The following is a 19,129-nucleotide window of genomic DNA, read 5'->3' as shown; positions in this document are numbered from 1 at the left end:
GAAAGCTGGCTCCTGGGAAGCTGAGGCTTCAGCTGAAGTCCCAGGAGAATCGTTAAAGGAATAAGTCCCGGGGGGTTTTCGGACCCGCCAAAAGGAAAAAAAAAAAAAAAAAAAGGACCATTGTGGTCTGCTACACCGGGGACTGACACGGTTTCCACATCTCAGGATGAGACGGACCCTCCGGTAAGGCCCCTGAAGGGGGGCCGAGGAGGTGGATACGGAGGTATCTGTGCACCGAGGTGCCAACAAGGGAGCGCAAGCGATGGAAGGTGACAACCCACGGGTGCTACGTCTTTAAAAAAAAAATAATAATAATAAGTTGAGTTGGCACCGCTCATTCCGGCCATCCTGTAGGAGCTCGGAATAGAAGCTCCTCTGGTAGAACCCCGTCTGGGAGTTATGGACCCGGTCATGTCTTTTTCCTTTCTCGTCTCGACCACAGATCTTTTCTTCCGGGAATGGGACACTCCGGATTTGGGTCTGAAAGTAAGCAAGAATATGGACAGGCTGTATCCTCCCAGAAGACACTTTGGGGATCCTGCGCCTCCCTTGGCTGGATGCAGCGGTGTCCGCCATCATGAGGAGGTCTACGATTCCAGTGCCAGGGGCTACAGCTCTTAAGGACTTACAGGACAGGACGCTGGAACTCCAGCTCAAGAAGATCTTCGGGGTGTCGGCGCTGGGTGTCCGCCCAGCGATATGTTGTAACGTTGCAATTTTGGGCGGGCCTTCGCTGGGCTCAGCAACTCCAGGTCAATGCTGATCGCTCGGAAGGAGAAGCCACATAGGCGAATCAGCTGGAGGTGGTAATCGCTTACAGCGCGGATGCGTTGTATGATCTCCTGCGTACGTCCGCCAGATTCATGGTCTCCGCAGTTTCCGTACGCCGTCGTCTTTGGCTCTGGAATTGGGCTGCGGAGGGGTCTTCCAAGGCCCATCTGGGGTTCCTACTCTTGAAAGGGAGGTTGTTGTATGGCGAGGAGTTGGCTGATAGGATGCAATCACTGGGAGAGAACAAAGTATATAAACTTCCAGAGGACAGGCCTCGATCTCGGGGCTTGTTTTCCGCTAGAACTCGGGTCCGGGGAAACAGGAGGCCCCGTCTAGCAGGATCTTCTGGGTCGTCCTACCACTCAGGTTTATCCAGACAGCCTTCAGGGCCTCAGTCTTTTCGCGGCAGACAATTCGGCACACAAGGTAACCCCCAATCGGGGGCAGGATCTAAGACTTCACCATGAGATACGTCCGGTCCATTTCTCTCTTCCGGTTTCTCATCCAGTTCTACATGTGGGGGTCCAGACTGTCGCTGTTTTTTGAGGAATGGACCATAATAACCTCGGACCAGAGGTTTTCACCGTGATAAGTCAAGGCTTCGCATTAGATTTGGTAAGTTCTTCGTTTTCTCCCTGCGAGTACCAAGAAGAGAGAAGAGTGGTGCAGGGAACTCTGCATACGGCCGGCTGAGCAACAGCACAGGGGTCGCTACTCCATTTACTTCATTGTCCCCAAAAGAGGAGGGGACATTCAGATCATTTTTAGACTTAAGAGTGAACAGGTGTTTTCGGATACCGTGTTTCAAAATGGAGACTATTCGCTCGGTTATCGCCTCAGTTCGGCCAGGCGAGTTTCTGGCCTCATTAGACCTCACGGGAGTATATCTCCATGTCTGCATACAGCCATTTTGCCAGAGGTTCCTAAGGTTCTGTATTTTGGGCAGGCATTATCAGTTCCGAGCTCTTCCTTTTGGTCTCACCACCGCTCCCCGCACGTTCACCCAAGGTAAGGGTGGTGGTGGCGGTTCAACTTCGGAGGGAGGGTTTTCGGGTACATCCCTCCTTGGACGTTTGGCTGATTCGAGCGAACTCAGAGCCTCTGTGTCAGATGGTGGTCCGGCAGGTTCTTCATCTGTTGCGGTCCCTCGGATGGGTGGTCTCCGAGTCCCGTGCCAAAAGTCATCTGACTCCGACACAGTCCCTGGAATTCCTGGGAGCTCTTTTTGACCCAAGGCAGGGCAAGGTATTCCTCCCGGCCGAATGAGGGGTCAAGCTACAGAGTCAAGTGAGGACCCTATTGTCTCTACAGATGCCACTGGTGAGAGGTTATCTCAGTCTTGGGCCCCATGGCGTCCACCTTAGCTTTGGTCCCCTGGGCGTTCGCGCATCTGCGTCCCTTTCAATCCGTTTTGCTGTCCTGCTGGAATTCCTGTGTCAGAACAGGGTCCTCTACCGTTTTCACTTACGGACCGGGCGAGAACCAGTCTTGAAGGGTGGCTTGTCTCAAATCATCTGATGTATGGAGTTCCCCTGGTAATGACCGACTGGACAGTGGTCACCACAGATGTCAGTTTCTCCGGATGGGGAGCAGTTTGGGATGGTCAGTACAGGGACAGTGGTCCAGAACACAATCGCTGTGGTCCTTCAACCGCATGGAGACCAGAGCGGTGTCTCTGGCCCTGCAAGCCTTCTTCCCAATGCTTTGGGGGAAGTCGGTCAGAGTCCTGTCTGACAACGCGACCACAGTGGCGTACATCAGTCGCCAAGGAGGAACCAGGAGTCTGCTAGTTGCGACGGAGGCACAACATTGGATAAGCTGGACGGAACAGCATCTCACATCACCGGGGTAGACAACATACAGGCAGACGTTCTCAGTCTGCACCATCTAGATCCCGGAGAGTGGGAACTGGCCGACGAGGCGTGTCGTCTAGTCTGCGAGCGGTGGGGCACGCCCCACATGGATCTGGTTACTTTCCATCTTGCAAAGGCCCCACGGTTCTACAGTCGGCGCAGAGAAAGGGGAGCAGAGGGAGTTGATGCTTTGGTCCTTCCTTGGCCGACAAACGTATTACTGTGTGTGATTCCTCCCTGGCCCCTGATAGGCAAGGTGCTTCGGCGTGTAGAATTTCTCCCATCAAGGTTTTCGATTTCGGGAGTCCGCGGTTTTCTTCATCTAGGTCCTGTCTGTTTGATGGAGGCGGATCACGTCTGTCTCGCGGCATGGCTTTTGGAAAGGCAGCGCTTGAAGAATAAAGGATATTCCAATGCGGTGGTAGCTCCTTTATTGAGGTCACATAAGTCGTCCACGTCCTTAGCTTATGTTCGGGTCTGGACAGTGTTTGGAGAATGGTGCAGCTCGGGTAGTGGATCCTACGCGGGCGTTGGTCTCCGACATTCTGGGATTCCTTCAGGCAGGTCTTTCTAAAGGTATATCTCACAGTTCTTTCCATCTCCAGGTGGTGGCTCTGGGTTGGTCTCTGGGTAAGATCCAAGGGGTATCCTTAGCTTACACCCCTATGGGACGCGTTTCTTCGGGGGGGCTAAGCATTTGTGTCCTCCACTGCATCACCCGTGCCCTTCCTGGAACCTAAATTGGGTGGTTTTGGTCCTATGTTCATCTCCTTTTGAACCTATCCAGAGGGTGATGCTGAAGGATCTCAGGCTGGAAGTGGTATTTGTAATTGCGATCTCGCTGGCTAGGCGGGTATCCGAGTTGCAGGCTTTGTCGTGTAGGGAGCCGTTCTTGCGGATCTCGGATTCGAAGGTGTCATTGGAGACGGTTCTCTCTCTTCTGCCAATGGTGGTGTCTTCTTTTTCCGTTTGAATCAGTCACTTGAGCTTCCTTCTTTCCCTGAAGAGGAGCGGTCGGATCCCATGGCACGGGATTTACGGAATCTGGATATTCGCAGGGGGCTGCTGCGATATCTCGAGTTAACAAATCCCTTCCGTGTTTCTGACCATCTTTTCGTGTTGGGGAGTGGTCCGACGAGAGGAAGTGCAGCCTCGAAAACTTCGATAGCTCGCTGGCTTAAGGAGGCCATTGGGTCGGCATTTTTGCTACGTGGGAATGCTGTGCCAGGGGGCCTTCGGGCTCCTTCTACACAGTCTCATACCGCTTCTTGGACAGAATCTTTTCAAGTGTCCTCTCAGGAAATTTGCAGGACGGCTACTTGGAAGTCGTGGCATACTTTTGCGAGACATTACTGTTTGGATGTCCAAGCTTCGACTGTGAGTGGATTTGGCGAGGGAGTGTTCCGAGCGGGCCTCTCTGGGTCCCATCCTAGGTATCTTGGCTCTGGTACATCCCAGGTGTCTGGACTGATCCGGGTACGTACAGGGAAAGGAAAATTAGTTTCTTACCTGATAATTTTCGTTCCTGTAGTACCACGGATCAGTCCAGGGACCCGCCCATATCTGTATGTTTGTAATTCTGAACTAGCAGAGAGTCCGCTCGGATGTTCTTTTCCTGGATGTTGTTATATTTTATCATTGTTCACTCCTTCTGGGTATTCTGTTCCAGTTGGGGGGTTTTTGGACTCGGCTTTTATAGGCGAAGTATAGTTAGGTAGTTTGGTTTTGTTCCATTCTGCTTTGACATTACGTAAGACTGAGAGGCTGTGGGTGGCACCCTGGTATATGACAGAGCCCATCAAAGTTTTGCTCTGTCTCCATCTGCTGGTGCGGAAGCATAACCCAGGTGTCTGGACTGATCCGTGGTACTACAGGAACGAAAATTATCAGGTAAGAAACTAATTTTCCTTTACCACAGCGATGGCACCAATAAGCAAGAAGCCTAAGCATCTTCCTATTTGTGTTGCCTGTCATATTAGGGCTTCTTAGCCTGACCTGGCTTCTAACCTGTGTCAGTGCTGCTCAGATGCTCAGGGAGAGTTGTCTTCCTCAGATTTTGGTAAGCCTGGCTCTTCCCATTCTGATGATGGGTTGATCATGGCCTTGACTGTGGGGACGCCAGCTCTTGATTCTTCCTTGACTGGCTCCTCTGCTGGCGAGGGCAGTTCTGGGGTCCAGCTCCAATTCCTTCTGGACTAGGTCTGGACCTGGCTACTTTTTCTTGGGTGGAATTTTTTCAAGGCCTATAAGCTTTTCTCCAGGTGCAGTCCTCCGCTTCCCCCATTTCTATCCGGTCGGACCCTCAGCCGGTGGCTTGACCCTCTTCCGGTCCTATGCTTAAGTGCCAGGGCTCGCCTCTGCTCCCTGCGGATATTCCAGACAGGAATCCAAATGACACTGATGATGAGGTTGTTCCTAATTCCCTGGAAGAAGGGGAAATTCCTCCAGGGCTGGAACAGTGTTAAACCATGTTGTGGTTCTTTCATAGAGATCAACTGCTGACCCTGATTTCCAAGATCTTGAAACATCTGGGTGTTCTTGGTTCGGATGCTATGTCAAAGCTGAGGAAGAATCCCATTTTGGTTTCCTTGCGTAAAGCCTCTTGTTTTTTCCCCATGATAGATGCCATTCAGGAATTGATTGATCTGGCATGGGAAGCCCCAGAGGCAAATTTTAAAGGGGGTCGGATATTGGAAGAACGATTTTGGATTACTTATGTATTATCTTTTTTTAAAATTCTGTAAACCGGCTTGAAGTTATTTACGAAAGTTTTGGTATATAAAATGGTAAAATAAAAAATAAAAATATCCCCTTGATCCGGCTGTGAGAGAGCGTTTGCATTTTCCCAAAGTGGATGCTCTGATATGTGCCATGTCTAAGCAGACAACTATTCCCATAGAGGGAGAAGCGGTCTTGAAGGATGTACATAATAGAAAGATTGAGGCTATTCTTAAGCAAGCCTTTGAGGCAGTGGCGATTAATTTACAGATTGCCTCTTGTTGCGCCCTAGTTTTGAGATCTTGTCTGCTTCTCTCTCAGGGAGTCTGGAGGAATTCCAGAGCAGTTATGGAGCCTGCTGCCACCTTTTTAACAGACGCAGGTTATAATTTGGTCTGGACCTCGGCCTGAAGAATGGATTTGGTGGTAGCAGCCAGGCGTCAACTCTAGTTGTGAAATTGGTCAGCTGACACAACTGCCAAAGCCAATTTTACCTTGATGCCCTTTAAAGGCTCGCTCTTGTTTGGGGAGAGAGTTGGAGAAACTGACCAATAAGTGGGGCAAGTCTCTGGTGCCTCGGTTGCTGGAGGATAAGAAACAGTTACAGCTCCCCTTTGGTGTGAGGGGTCGTTTCCAGGGTTCCAAGCGTTTTCATCCCTACTGAGGAAACTACCTTTCAGAGGACTCGGCCTTTCGGTAGGCCTCAGTTCTTTCGTCCCCGGCAGTCCAAGAGAGGAGCGGACTCGGGTGGTGGACCTTCCCGAGCTTCCCAATGAAGGTTTGCTGACCCACCTTCTGGAACAGGAAATAGGGGAACGTCTAACTCTTTATTGGAGGGGGTTCAAAATCACATCAGACCAGTGGGTCCTGGAGGTTATACTCGAAGGGTATGCACAGGAATTTTGCAGTATGCCTCGGGATGTGTTCATGGTGTCCTCTTGCCACTCCCCACAGAAGAAGCAGGCAGTGCCGTTCACGCTTCAATGCTCCTCAGACTGAGGGCTGTAGTTCTGGTGCCCACGTCTCCAAAAAGTATGGGGCGCTCTTCCATTTATTTTGTTGTGCCCAAGAAGGAGGGCTCCTTTCGTCCCATCCTGGATCTCAAGAGGGTCAATCATCACTTGAAGGTGACTCATTTTCGAATGGAAACCTTATGTTCTGTAATAATAGCACTGCAGTTGGGGGAATTTCTGACCTCTTTGGATCTGTCAGAGGCTTACCTTCATATTCCCATCTAATTGGAACACAAACGCTTTCTATGCTTTGCGGTGTTGGGGTGCCATTATTAGTTTCGGGCATTGCCTTTTGGTCTAGCCACCACTCCCAGAACATTTTCCAAGATTATAGTGGTGGTAGCGGCGGCTTTGTGAAAAGAAGGAATCCTGGTGCACCATATTTGGACAACTAGCTGATTCGAGCCAAATCTCAGGAAGAGAGAAGCCTGGTGACACACAAGGTGATCTCCTTATTGCAGGAGCTCTGTTGTGTGGTGAACCTGACCAAGAGTAATCGTCAACCATCCGTTGTACTATCTGGGGGTCTGGTTCGACACGGGACACGACAAAGTTTTCTTACCGGAAGTTTGGATCCAGAGATTGATGTCTCAAGTGCATCAGTTGATGAACACCATACGTCCGATGGTGTGGTCCTATCTACAGGTACTCGACTTGATGGCAAGTACACTGGAAATTGTGCCGTGGGCAAGAGTGCATATGCGGGTCCTTCAGCTCTCTCTGCTATCTCGCTGGAAACTGCAGTCTCCGGATTATGCGGTTTGGCTCCACTTGCCGATGGGAAAACTGCTCCCACCTCCAGTGGTGGTTGCAGGAGGTCATCTGAGAAAGGGAGCTCCCTTGTCCTCTCTGTACTGGTTGGTACTCAAGACCAATGTGAGTCTTCACGGTTGGGGGGGGTTCACTGTCTAGAGTTAACTGTCCAAGGGTGCTAGAATGCTGAAGAGTCCTGCTGGAACATCAATCTCCTGGAGGTCCGGGCAGTATGGCTGGTATGCTTGCAGTTCAGCCACAGGCTGTATAATCAAGTGGTTCACATGATGTCTGACAATGGTGGCCTATATCAATCGCCAGGGAGGAACCAAGAGCCAGCAAGTTTTGCAGGAAATAGACCAAACTGATGGTATGGGCAGAAGTTCATCTGCAGATTATCTTGGTCTCTCACATTGCAGGAAAAAACAACGTAAGAGTGGACTTTCTCAGCAGGGAGAGTCTGGACCCAGGAGAGTGGGTGTTGTCAGCCAAGGCGTGTCAGCTGATTGTTGATTGTGGGGCCTTCCGTTCCTAGATTTGTTGGCGACTTCTCGAAATGCAAATGTTCCTTGCTTCTACAGTCACAGGAGAGATCCGTGATCACTGGGAATAGACGCTTTCGTACAGGTCTGGCCGGAAGACAGATTACTTCATGCCTTTTCTCCGTGGCCCTTGCTGGGCTGGATAATTTGCAAGATCAAAGGCCACAGGGGGCTAGTACTCCTAGTGGCGCTGGACTGGCCCATGCGTCCATGCTATGCGGATTTGAGATAACTCCTGATGAAGCCCCCCCTTTCGTCTTCCACCTCACATGGATCTGCTTCAGCAGGGACCAGTTATTCACAAGGGTCCAACTCTATTCTGTCTTAGGTTTGGCCCTGGAGAGGGCTCGACTGTTAGTGTGGTTATTCCTCTGTGATGATTGTCACTTTACTCCGTGCTCTTGCTGGGAGCCGTTCCTTCAGGTGACTCTGGGGGCATTACAGCTGTATACTTGTTCCATCCTTCTTGCCCAAGGTAGTCTCGGACTTTCATTTGAATCAATCCATCTCATTGTCATCTCTGTATAAGGTCAAGGATGAGGAGGAGTTTCGCCTTTTGCACTCCTTGGATGTTAAGTGTCTTGTCATGCGGTATCTGGAGGTCTCTGAGTCTTTTTGAAAAATGGTTTGCCTGTTTGTTCTCCATGGCAGGAGTAAGCAGGGTGCTCCAGCTTCACAGGCTATCATAGCTCGTTGGATTAAGGAGGTAGTCACAGCTGTTTGTGTGGATGCTGGAAAGCTGTTGCCTACTCAGGTTAGTGCTCATTCCACTAGGGCTCAAGCAGTGTCATGGGCGGAGGTTAGTCTGTTGTCTCCCGTCGATATCTGCCAAGCTGCGATGTGGTCCTCCTTACACACTTTTTCCAAGTTCTGTCATCTGAATGTGCAGGCCCAGGAGGATGCAGCTTTTGCACGTGCAGTGTTGACTGGACCGTGGACAACCTCCCACCCTGTAGGGGAATAGCTTTGGTACATCCTACTGGTCCTGAGTCCATCTATCTACATGCTAGGAAATGGAGAAATTATTTACCTGATAATTTTGTTTTCCTTAGTGTAGACAGGTGGACTCAGCTTCCCACCCTCAGCTGCTGCATGAATGCGTCAATAGTCCTCCTGTGGGGCTCTGGGTCCCAAGGGATTATTGGTAAGTGTTCATCCCGTCCCTAGCTTGGGGTACCTTGAGTCTTATGCGAGTTAATTGTTTATGGTTTGTTGAGTAAAGTTCTTGTTATCTGTTTTTAATTGAGTGTTTTGCTAGTCTGTACACAGTTGCTTTTGAAGAGAATACTGGCAGGCTGGGGTCACTGCAGGGTTATATATACTGTGATGTCAGCTTGCTCTGTCTCCATCTGCTGGCAGGGGAGCATAAACTACTGGTCCTGAATCCTTCTGCCTACACTAACGAAAACATAATTATCAGGTAAGTAATTTCTCCTTTTTCCATTGATTTTTATCCTAACATTGAAATTCCCAGGCAAAATAAAAATTGAAAGCTAAGGTCCTTATGTACAGGGCAGCAGTCCTCTACACACGTCTCCGGTCTTGGCTTTCACCCCCTTATTGGACACGTAAAGCCATGCATGGGTGTGGATGGTGAATCAAGATGGAGAGTAGAAGTGGTCTACATGGGTGTGAAGGGTGGTGGATATCCCAGTGTAAAACCTAATTCGTAACATTAGGTGATGGCAGAAAGACAAACTGTGACCCATCCAGTCTGCCCAGCTAGTCCTGTCCTCACAGCCAAGGGTATATCCCAGTTGCCAGACAGTGACCACCTGTGAGATCTAACTTCATGATTAAAACAGTTTTTCTTCTTCCACTATACTCTATTATCCTAATTAGATGAGCATACAATAATCCCTTATTTAGTTCACATCCAGCACCCTTCCCCTCCCATGACTTACCACACAGCCCTGAAATAATCCAAATAGCTGGCAGCATTGTCAGAGCTGTTACCTGAACATCCAGCCTCCAAGGTTTCTATGGCCTTTCTAGACACACCAATCCAGTCAACATGAGGCATGCCTAGCCTGCCAGACAGATCCAGCTACATGAGTACCGACATCTCTGCTAGGATTTCTAGCTATAACTGTAGTTGCAGCCTGCCAGACAGTCTAGTTATTTCTGTCATCCCATGCTGTATCACCAGTGACACCTTTGCATATCTCTTAACTTTTGACTGTCCATACTGACTGCTAGAGACTTCAATACATCTCCTTTATTGAAAGGATAATAGCTGACTAGAAGAATAGTTGTGTATGTATAGCTAGCTTTGGGCACTTTATGGTCACTCTTAAAATCTGTGGATTTTTATTTTAGCCTTGTTAGCTGGACCATTTCATGCCACAGTCTTGCAGGTTTTGGTGGAAATTCACATCCTTTCAGCAGCTTGGCATTATACAAGGGAAGACATAATATTGTGTGTGCCATGTAAGTGTCTGGATGTTAAAAACGAGCTTTGTGTGCCCAGGAAATCCATTCCATTGCTTCTTAGATAAATGGGATTCTTTGGCGGATATATGGCTGCAAACATGAAAAGTCAGCAACATGGGCCAGCTCAATGGTAGTGCTGCCAGGCAGAAGCTCCCTATATAGTCAACCATGTCCCAAGTTGGCTGGGGCTGGGAATGCTGCAGAGGTGGCATTCACAGCTGCTGGAGGGGTGGGGGAAGGCATGGTCATCATTGGTTACCGATTAAGCAAAGAATTGAATATAAGTTGCTATGCATCCTATTTAAATCTATAAATAACAAACAAATTGGCTAAATGCTATTTTACGCCTACACACCCCACAAAGAAACATTCGTTCTGCAAATAAATGTTTGTTAATAGTGCCATCAACTAAAACTGCACATTTATCAGAGGTCAGAGAACGGGCTATCGCAGTTGCAGGCCCCAAATTGTGGAACTCACTACCCGAAGAACTTAGATTACAAAAGGACCTAAAGATATTAAAGAAACAACTGAAAACTTTGTTATTTAGAAATGCTTATGATCTGGCTGTAGAGTAAAAAATCTATGGTTTCCTAGCATGTAGCAGATGGACTCAGAACCAATGGGTATAGTGTACTCCTGATAGCAGTTGGAGACGGATCAGATTTCAATCTGACGTCAGCCCTAGTACATATACCCCTGCAAGAAGTGCAGCTCTTCAGTATTTTCCGTCTCCATATCACGCTCGCACAGAGTTAGAGTAATTTTACCAAAGAAATCAAAAATAAGAAGTCGTCTTACCTCTACAGACGAGCCCCGCTCTCCTGCGGTGACACCCATTGGGTCCCTCCCCCAGTTGAGAATTCCAGAGGTGATTTCCGCAATCCCTCGGAGGTAAGCCTCGGTTCGGCGGCCGACCCTCGGCAGGGACCTATCCCCAGATATCGGGTGAGGCTGAGAGGCAGCGGGTGCAACTTCGAGCACGGCGATGAAGGTATTTTCCCTCTCCCCCCGCAGCCGGAGACCGACTGGGAAGCGCCGAGACAAGGTAAGGTAGAAATCTATTTAAAAGTCTCCGGTCTCCGAAGCTCGAGGAGTCGCACAGGTCGCCAGCCGGCACCAGTGCCACCGGGTTGATCTGCCTTAGCAGGGCTAGACCTCGGTCAGATCCGAGAGTCCTCCCACGTGGAGACCCTCTGAGGTGGTCGCCATGTTGTCCGCATGGTCGCCGTCACCATTTTGATCTGTTCTCCACCCTGTCCGCTGTTCCGATCCATGCACACAGAGGCGAGCCATGCGCACAAATACCTTGTGCGCACAAATACCTTGTGTGCACAATGTTGCGCACACAAGCGACGCGCATAGCCATGCGCTTACTGTGCCAGGCGCATAACTTCGATCTGTGCGCACAACAGCGCACACATCTCCCTGAGCGCGCACCAAACCTGCGCGCACAATTTCAAGGCACCGGAGCGCACAACTGTATCTTACGTGCACAAGCCATGGCACCACTGGAAAAGAAACCCAAGGCGCTCAGGGCCTTTGCCCAATATGCCACATTAGAGCTGCACAGCATGAGGAGGCCACGGCCTTGTATATACAGTGCGAAGAGGCCCTAGGGGATCCAACTCATGGCCTTCCCCAGCCGGTACCGGGTTCCAGCCTCTTGAACAGTACACCGGACCTAGCATTGCACAGCGGGACCCCCCCTCAAATGGGGCTCCCCAGGGACATGGCGCCCCTTAGTCTAAACCCAGTATCTATCTCCAGGGTGGAATTCTTCAAAGGTCTGCATACCTTTGTCCACATGCAACCGGGGCCTCCTATAATATGGCCACAGGCTCCACCAGAGGACCTCAACATCCCGGGACCCTCTATGCCCAGGGAAGTGATCCCACTGCCCAGAAGCCCCACCTTCGGGGACACGGACAACTCGGATGAGGATTCAGAACCCCTGGAGGAAGGGGAACTCCCTCCGGGGACAGAGCCCCACCGAACCATGAGACGCTTCTTCACCAAGGACGAGCTTCCAGACCTGGTCACACACAGCTTTAAAAGAGCTTGCTATCCCGGGCACAAGTGCCTCAGGGGAACCTAAGATGAACTCCCTACTAGAGGGACTCCGTCAGACCTCTGTCATTTCCCACTATTACAAGCCATCCAGCAACTAATTGACCTGGAATGGGATGCCCCGGAAACTATGTTCAAAGGGGGGCAGGCTCTGGCAGCCATGTACCCTCTGGACCCAGCCGCCAAAGATCTCTTGGCATGTCCGAAAGTGGATGCCATGGTCTGCGTGGTCTCACAGCGCACTACTATCCCGGTGGAGGGAGGAGCAGCACTCAAGGATGCTCAAGACAGACGTCTGGAATCTATCCTCAAACAGTCCTTTGACGTCTCCGCTATGTCTTTACAGATCGCGGCCTGCTGTGTCATGGTGACACGTGCCTGCTTATCACAGACCAGGAACAACACTCCTGGGGAGGCCCTGGAACCAGCAGTATCATTCCTCGCGGATGCTACCTATGACCTGGTGCGCACTGCAGCTAGAGGAGCGTCATCTGCCGTGGCAGCCAGAAAACAACTCTGGCTCTGAAACTGGTCGGCCGACACATCCTCCAAAACGAGACTCACAAGGATGCCTTTCAAGGGAACACTCCTGTTCGGAAGCGAACTAGAGAAACTAGCCAACAAATGGAGTGAGTCCGGAGTCTCTTATTCCGGAGGACAGGAATAAGAGAAACCAGCGATCCTTCCCCCGAGCCTCCAGGGGCAGAGGATCACAGCGCTTCAACTCATATAGAAGCACATATCAAGTGGCCCGCCCCGCAGGCCAAAGCCAGTCCTTTCAGAACAAGCACAACAAAAGGGGCCCCAGCCGCACCCCACAATGAAAATCAGCCGACCCGTCCAAAGGAAGAAGCCATAGGGGCAGACTTCCCTATTCTACCAAAGATGGGTCGAGAACTTCGGACAAGTGGGTCCTATCCATCATTCGAGAGGGATATTACCTGGATTTCCACCACTTCCCTCCAGACAAGTTTGTGGAATCTCCCTGCCATGACCCTTCCAAGAGGATGGCAGTAGAAACTACACTGACCAGATTGCTAGCCTTAGAGGCTATAACACTGGTGCCTCCACAACAAATAAATACTGGACATTATTCCATCTATTTTATCGTCCCCAAGAAAGAAGGAATGTTCAGACCCGTCCTGGACCTCAAGGCGGTCAACAGTCACCTGAAGATTCCTCGCTTCCGCATGGAAGCACGGTAATAAGGGCGATACAACCGGGAGAGTTCCTTACATCCCTGGATCTGTCATAAGCCTACCTACACATTACGATCCATCAAGAGCATCAGCGTTTTCTACGCTTCTTGATCCTGGACCATCACTACCAGTTCTGGGCACTACCATTCGGGTTAGCCACTGCACCCCGGACGTTCAACAAGATCATAGTGGTGGTGACAGCAACACTGAGGAAGGAAGGAATCCACGTGCACCCTTATCTAGACGATTGGCTGATCAGGGCGAAATCCCCAGAGGAAAGCCACCAGGCAACCAACAGGGTCAAAACTCTACTGGAGAGCCGTGGGTGGTCAACACAAACAAGAGCTGCCTGCAGCCCTCCCAATCTCTAGAATACTTGGTGGTCCGGTTCGACACCAAACAAGACAAGGTCATCCTGACACCGACAAGGAGATCAAAACTGATGACCGAGTTATGAACCCTGTTGAGTGAACTTCGCCCCACAGCATGGGACTACCTACAAGTCCTCGGCCTCATGGCATCCACACTGGAAGTAGTGCCATGGGCACGGGCTCACATGAGACCCTACAACGCTCACTACTATCATGATGGAATCCACTGTCCCAGAACTACACCGTATGTCTTCAGCTCCCAGAAGGAGTTCGGGCCCAACTACGATGGTGGCTACAAGAAGGCCATTTGAGCCAGGGAATGAGACTATCCTCACCAACCTGGATCCTACTCACCACGGAATCCAGCCTACGAGGATGGGGAGCACACTGCCAGGAGCTAACTGCGCAAGGGCAATGGAACAAAGAAGAGTCGGGATGGAACATCAATCGCCTAAAAGCCGGGACAGTCAGACTAGCCTTCCTACGGTTCAGTCACAGACTCCGAGACAAAGCGGTCAGAGTAATGTCGGACAACACCACAACAGTGGCCTACATCAGCCGTCAGGGAGGAACCAGAAGCCAACAGGTGTCTCTGGAAATAGACCTCCTAATGTCATGGGCGGAAGCGAATCTTCAAGAGATCTCGGCCGTCCACATCACCAGGAAAGACAACTTCGCTGCGGATTACCTCAGCAGAGAACGTCTAGACCTAGGAGAATGGAGGCTGTCGACCACAGCATTCCAATTGATAGTAAACCGTTGGGGAACACCAACCATAGACCTCCTGGCAAACCGGTCCAACGCCCAAGTGCCCAGTTTCTTCAGCCGCAGGCGGGAACCCCAGTCCCAGGGAATCGATACCCTGGTACAGAACTGGCCACAGGAGACTCTGTTATACGCCTTCCCGCCGTGGCCCCTATTGAGCGCAATCATCCACAAGATAGAACACCACAGGGGACCAGTGCTTCTAGTGGCCCCGGACTGGCCAAGAAGACCATGGTACGCAGACATGCGTAGACTGCTGACAGGGTGCCCCCTTCCGCTACCTTCACACAGAGACCTACTCCAACAGGGACCGATCCTTCACGAGGATCCAGTTTGATTCTCTCTTAAGGTCTTGCCATTGAGAGGACTCGCCTAAGGAAGAGCGGATATTCGGGGGCAGTAATTGACACCCTACTCCGACCTCGCAAGTTCTCCACATCCCTAACATACATAAGGATTTGGAGAGTATTCAAAGCCTGGTGCAAGGACCACGACATCATACCATGCTCAGCCAAAATTCCTGCGATTTTGGAATTCCTGCAGAACGGCCTACAAAAGGGATTGTCTCTCAACTCCATCAAGGTACAGGTGGCTGCATTGTCATGCTACAGAACCAAGAGCGGCAGCATAGCCTCTCACCCGGATGTCTCCCGCTTTCTGAAAGGAGTCAAGCAGATCCGACCACCCCTAAAGTGGCTGGTGCCTCTTTGGAACCTCAACCTGGTCCTAGATTTCCTAGCAGGAACCTCCTTCAGACCTCTCCGCAGCCTGTCTCTCCGACTACTAACATTGAAGACAGCCTTCCTGCTGGTAGTCTGTTTGGCCCGTCGTATATCCGAGCTACAAGCACTGTCCTGCCGAGAGCCGTTCCTCAGACTAACCCCGGGAACCATCCAGTTACGCACAGTTCCGTCGTTCCTCCCCAAAGTGGTGTCTCACTTCCATCTCAACCAAAACATCTCGCTACCATCGCCAGATGAGCATAAGAATTCGGAAGAGGCTCGAAGTCTACGCCATCTCAACATTGGCAGGCTCCTAGTCCGATACTTGGAAAGGTCGGAAAACAATACGAAAGACGGACCATCTATTCGTCCTTCACAGTGGGAAGAAGCAAGGGGAAGCGGGCTCGCGAGCAATCATAGCCCGCTGGATCAAAGAAGTCATCAAGGCGGCCTACGTAGAAGCAGGCAAGCCACCGCCTTTACAAGTCAAGGCCCATTCTACTAGAGCCCAGGCAGTGTCCTGGGCGGAAACAAAGATGCTGTCACCCGCCAAGATCTGCAGGGCGGTGGCATGGTCCTCCATCCACACCTTCTCCAGGTTTTACTGCCTGGATGTTCAGGCTCGGGAGGACACAGCATTTGCAAGGGCAGTACTAAGTGGGTCACTGGCAGCCTCCCACCTGGTTCAGGAGTAGCTTTTATACATCCCATTGGTCCTGAGTCCATCTGCTACACGCTAGGAAATGGAGACATTACTTAGCTGATATTTTGTTTTCCTTAGTGTAGACAGATGGACTCAGCATCTCACCCACGGCTGCCGTTACTCATGGAATTCTCGGGTGACATCCCCGGGAGTGAGAGATTCATGGGTAAGATATGCTTCCCTTCATCTAGGACACCCATCCTACCGGGTGTCGACGTTTCTTGGTTGAGGGCACTGGCAGTCTCCAGCTGTAACCAATTCAACTGGTTCAAATTAATCAAGTTAACCAAGTTATAAAGTTATAAAGTTAATCAAGTTATTCAAATTATTCAGTCATACATATATCCACAATGCTTTTCAAGGAGAATACTGAAGAGCTGCACTTCCTGCAGGGGTATATGTACTAGGGCTGACGTCAGATTGAAATCTGATCCATCTCCAATTGCTATCAGGAGTACGCTATACCCATTGGTCCTGAGTCCATCTGTCTACACTAAGGAAAACAAAATTATCAGGTAAGTAATTTCTCCATTGTGCGAACCTGTGCTTAAAGCTATGTCACCTGGCTTTGTTTTTATTTTAGATTTTTTAAATTCTATCTTATTATTTTTACCTCATTGTGGTTCTTATGTTTTATTTTACCATTATTATTTTAGTTTTTTGAATTTTTATTGATTCACTTTATTATGTTGCATATAATTATTGTATTATTAATATTGGTTATTTTTACAAATGTTAACTGTTTTACTATGTAATTTTCATTGTATCATTATATAGTGTCTTCTATATAAGTGAGTGTAAACCGTCGAGATTGTTCCAGATTGACAGTTTACAAAATAAATGAAGGCAACTCCCAGTTGCCAGATTTAGAGTTCATGATGCAGGGTTTCAGAAGGAGCTCCCTCTGGTTCATGGCCCCTCTGCCTCAGGACTTTTGCTGCAATGACTTGAGTAGGAACCTTGGGAGGGCACATTTAAAATATGTAAAAAAGCACTGGGTAGTTGTGAATGAAGGCTCATGACTTCTTGTTGAGCTGGAAGAAAAAGAAGAAAGGAACTACCAGGCCCCAAAAGAGCCAGAAACTCTCTTGAGATCCCTGTACCCACAGGCCTTTTTTTTTTTTTTTTAAACTTTTGCAGGTCATATTTGATGGTGAGGAGGCTGTGGATGACGGAGGAGTCACAAAGGAATTCTTCCTCTTGTTGCTGAAGGAACTTCTGAACCCTGTCTATGGCATGTTTACCTATTACCCAGATTCCAACCTGCTTTGGTTTTCAGACGCGGTGAGTTGCTGAGGCTGAACCTCTGGACCAAGGGGTAAAATCTTTACTCTTGTCTTTGTGCAATGGAATCAGCTAATGTTTGGATATTTTGGTTTGATGGCCAGGATGGGTTTCTGGTAAGGCAGCAATATCACAGCAAGGATAGAAATTACATTTTGTGGACATTTTTCATTCCTGGGATTTCCAATCCCTTTTTATGAACATGTGTAGGATGGAGTGGAGATAGGTGCAGAAATAAACCAGATCCTGCTGTAGTGCCACAACAGCATTGTGCTTACAGAGAAGGCATGGCATGGTAGATACATCCTTATAGCCTGAAAGCAACATTGGCAGTGCCTTGTGGTTCCAAAAAGGCATTCAGGTGACCTGCAATGACATAATTATATTGGGCCTCCAAGAAGCTGGGGGACTAGCATGAAAGGATTTGTGAGCAAGGGGGAGGCTGGATTTTAACATGGAAGGGACCTGCTTAGCAGATGGTGGAGACCATCACTGTAACACATTTTTGGGTGATCTTGAATGGATATAGAATTGCAGGAAAAGGGTGAGGAGGAGTTTATATTGGGTTGAGAACATATGCACATCTACCCAAGTGCACAAACCTGAACTGGAGAGACCAGATAGGCCATTTTGGTCTTTATCGCCATCATTCACAATGATACTATGTAATGCTGTCACTGTAAATTAATAGCACATAAATATGTCTGTTCCCTGTATGTACCCAGATCAGTCCAGACTCCTGGGTTTTGCCTCCCCTCCAGCAGATGGAGACAGAGAAAAGTTTTACTGACACTTAACACAAGGTGCCACTTGCAGTCCCTCAGTATTTCTCTGTGGAGGTGGAGGTGCAAAGCCTGCAGTCTGAGTTTAAAAAAAAAAAAAAAAAAAAAAAAGTACAGAACTGCAATTTTCAGCAGTGCTGGCCTCCCAGGGGGTTGCTAGGTACTAGTGGGGCCATCCCCCCTGGTGCTTGAGGCGGACGAGCAGGGGCTCAGGGACCCTTATATAGCTTGCTTCCTTTCCCTGCCGGACAGGGCTGAAACCCGGGGGGCCCAGATCACTCAATCTGAGGGACAGACGGAATCTGCAGCCATTATAAGGGAAGTTCTTTCTTCTTCTTTATTTGTTAGTTTAAAAAAGAAAAAGTGTACGGAGGAGATTTTTCAGAACAGTCAGGGCTCTGCTCTCTCCTCATTTGGGTGGCTTTTTATTTATTCCTGTTCCTCTTTTTCTTTGCCTGCCGGGCGCTGATTTCGTTTTCCTGCCCAATGCCGTCTTCAGTGCCACATGGGGGCGGCTGCTGCCTCCCTGATGGGGAGGGCTCTTCGGGGAGCTTGGCGGGGGGAAAGTCAGTCAAGTGCTGTGAGCCTGGGAGGCTCTTGCTGGCATGGCAAGTTTCTGACTATTCCTTCCTGCTGAGTGCGGGAACAGCAGCCATTTTGGCTAAGTTGAGGACTTCCACGTGGGCTATGGAGGGGGGGCCAGTCCAGCACCACCAGGAGAACAGATGCTGAGGGGGCCCCACTAGGAAGTGAGGAGGACCCCTGAAGAAGACTCTGATGCTTCCTCTTCCTTCTCTTCAGACTTGTACTTTTACAGCATAAGGCCTATAAGGCCAGAAAGTCTGCGGGACGCAGAATTGAGAAGGAGGCTCCTGTAAGTCCGGCAAAGAGGTCCAGGTCCTCCAGGGATGTGGGGGCCACTGGGGTCAGGCAACTCCTGAGGGCCCTGGTGCCGCTGTCCACTGTGGACAGCTCTTCTGACACTTCTGACAAGGATGATCGTCAAGGGCTGAACCCTCAGGGATCTGTTCCGGGTTTGGTTGAGCAGGACCTGGATCCGGCATTACGAAAGAGCTTGGCAGTCAATGGGGATGATTCTAAGGTGCTACGATTGTTCCTCAAGGAGAAGCTGAGTCCTTTCATTCCCGCA

General features: G+C 49.8%; 1 protein-coding gene across 5 annotated transcripts in view; it reads left to right on the top strand.

The window, feature by feature from the left end:
* The window catches only part of LOC115089674 (probable E3 ubiquitin-protein ligase HERC3), a 189,277-nt gene that overhangs the window by 145,147 nt on the left and 25,001 nt on the right, over window positions 1–19,129 (top strand). For all 5 annotated transcript variants that reach the window (XM_029597892.1, XM_029597861.1, XM_029597878.1 and 2 more), the window contains one exon: window positions 17,054–17,197. In XM_029597892.1, the coding sequence (XP_029453752.1) occupies window positions 17,054–17,197 (144 nt within the window). The remainder of the gene's footprint in view (window positions 1–17,053; window positions 17,198–19,129) is intronic.

The sequence above is a fragment of the Rhinatrema bivittatum genome, chromosome 1, assembly GCF_901001135.1.
Source record: "Rhinatrema bivittatum chromosome 1, aRhiBiv1.1, whole genome shotgun sequence".
In the NCBI taxonomy this organism is placed as follows: domain Eukaryota; kingdom Metazoa; phylum Chordata; class Amphibia; order Gymnophiona; family Rhinatrematidae; genus Rhinatrema; species Rhinatrema bivittatum.
The sequence above is the reverse complement of the archived record's forward strand: the minus strand, read 5'-3'. Positions and strand labels throughout refer to the sequence as shown.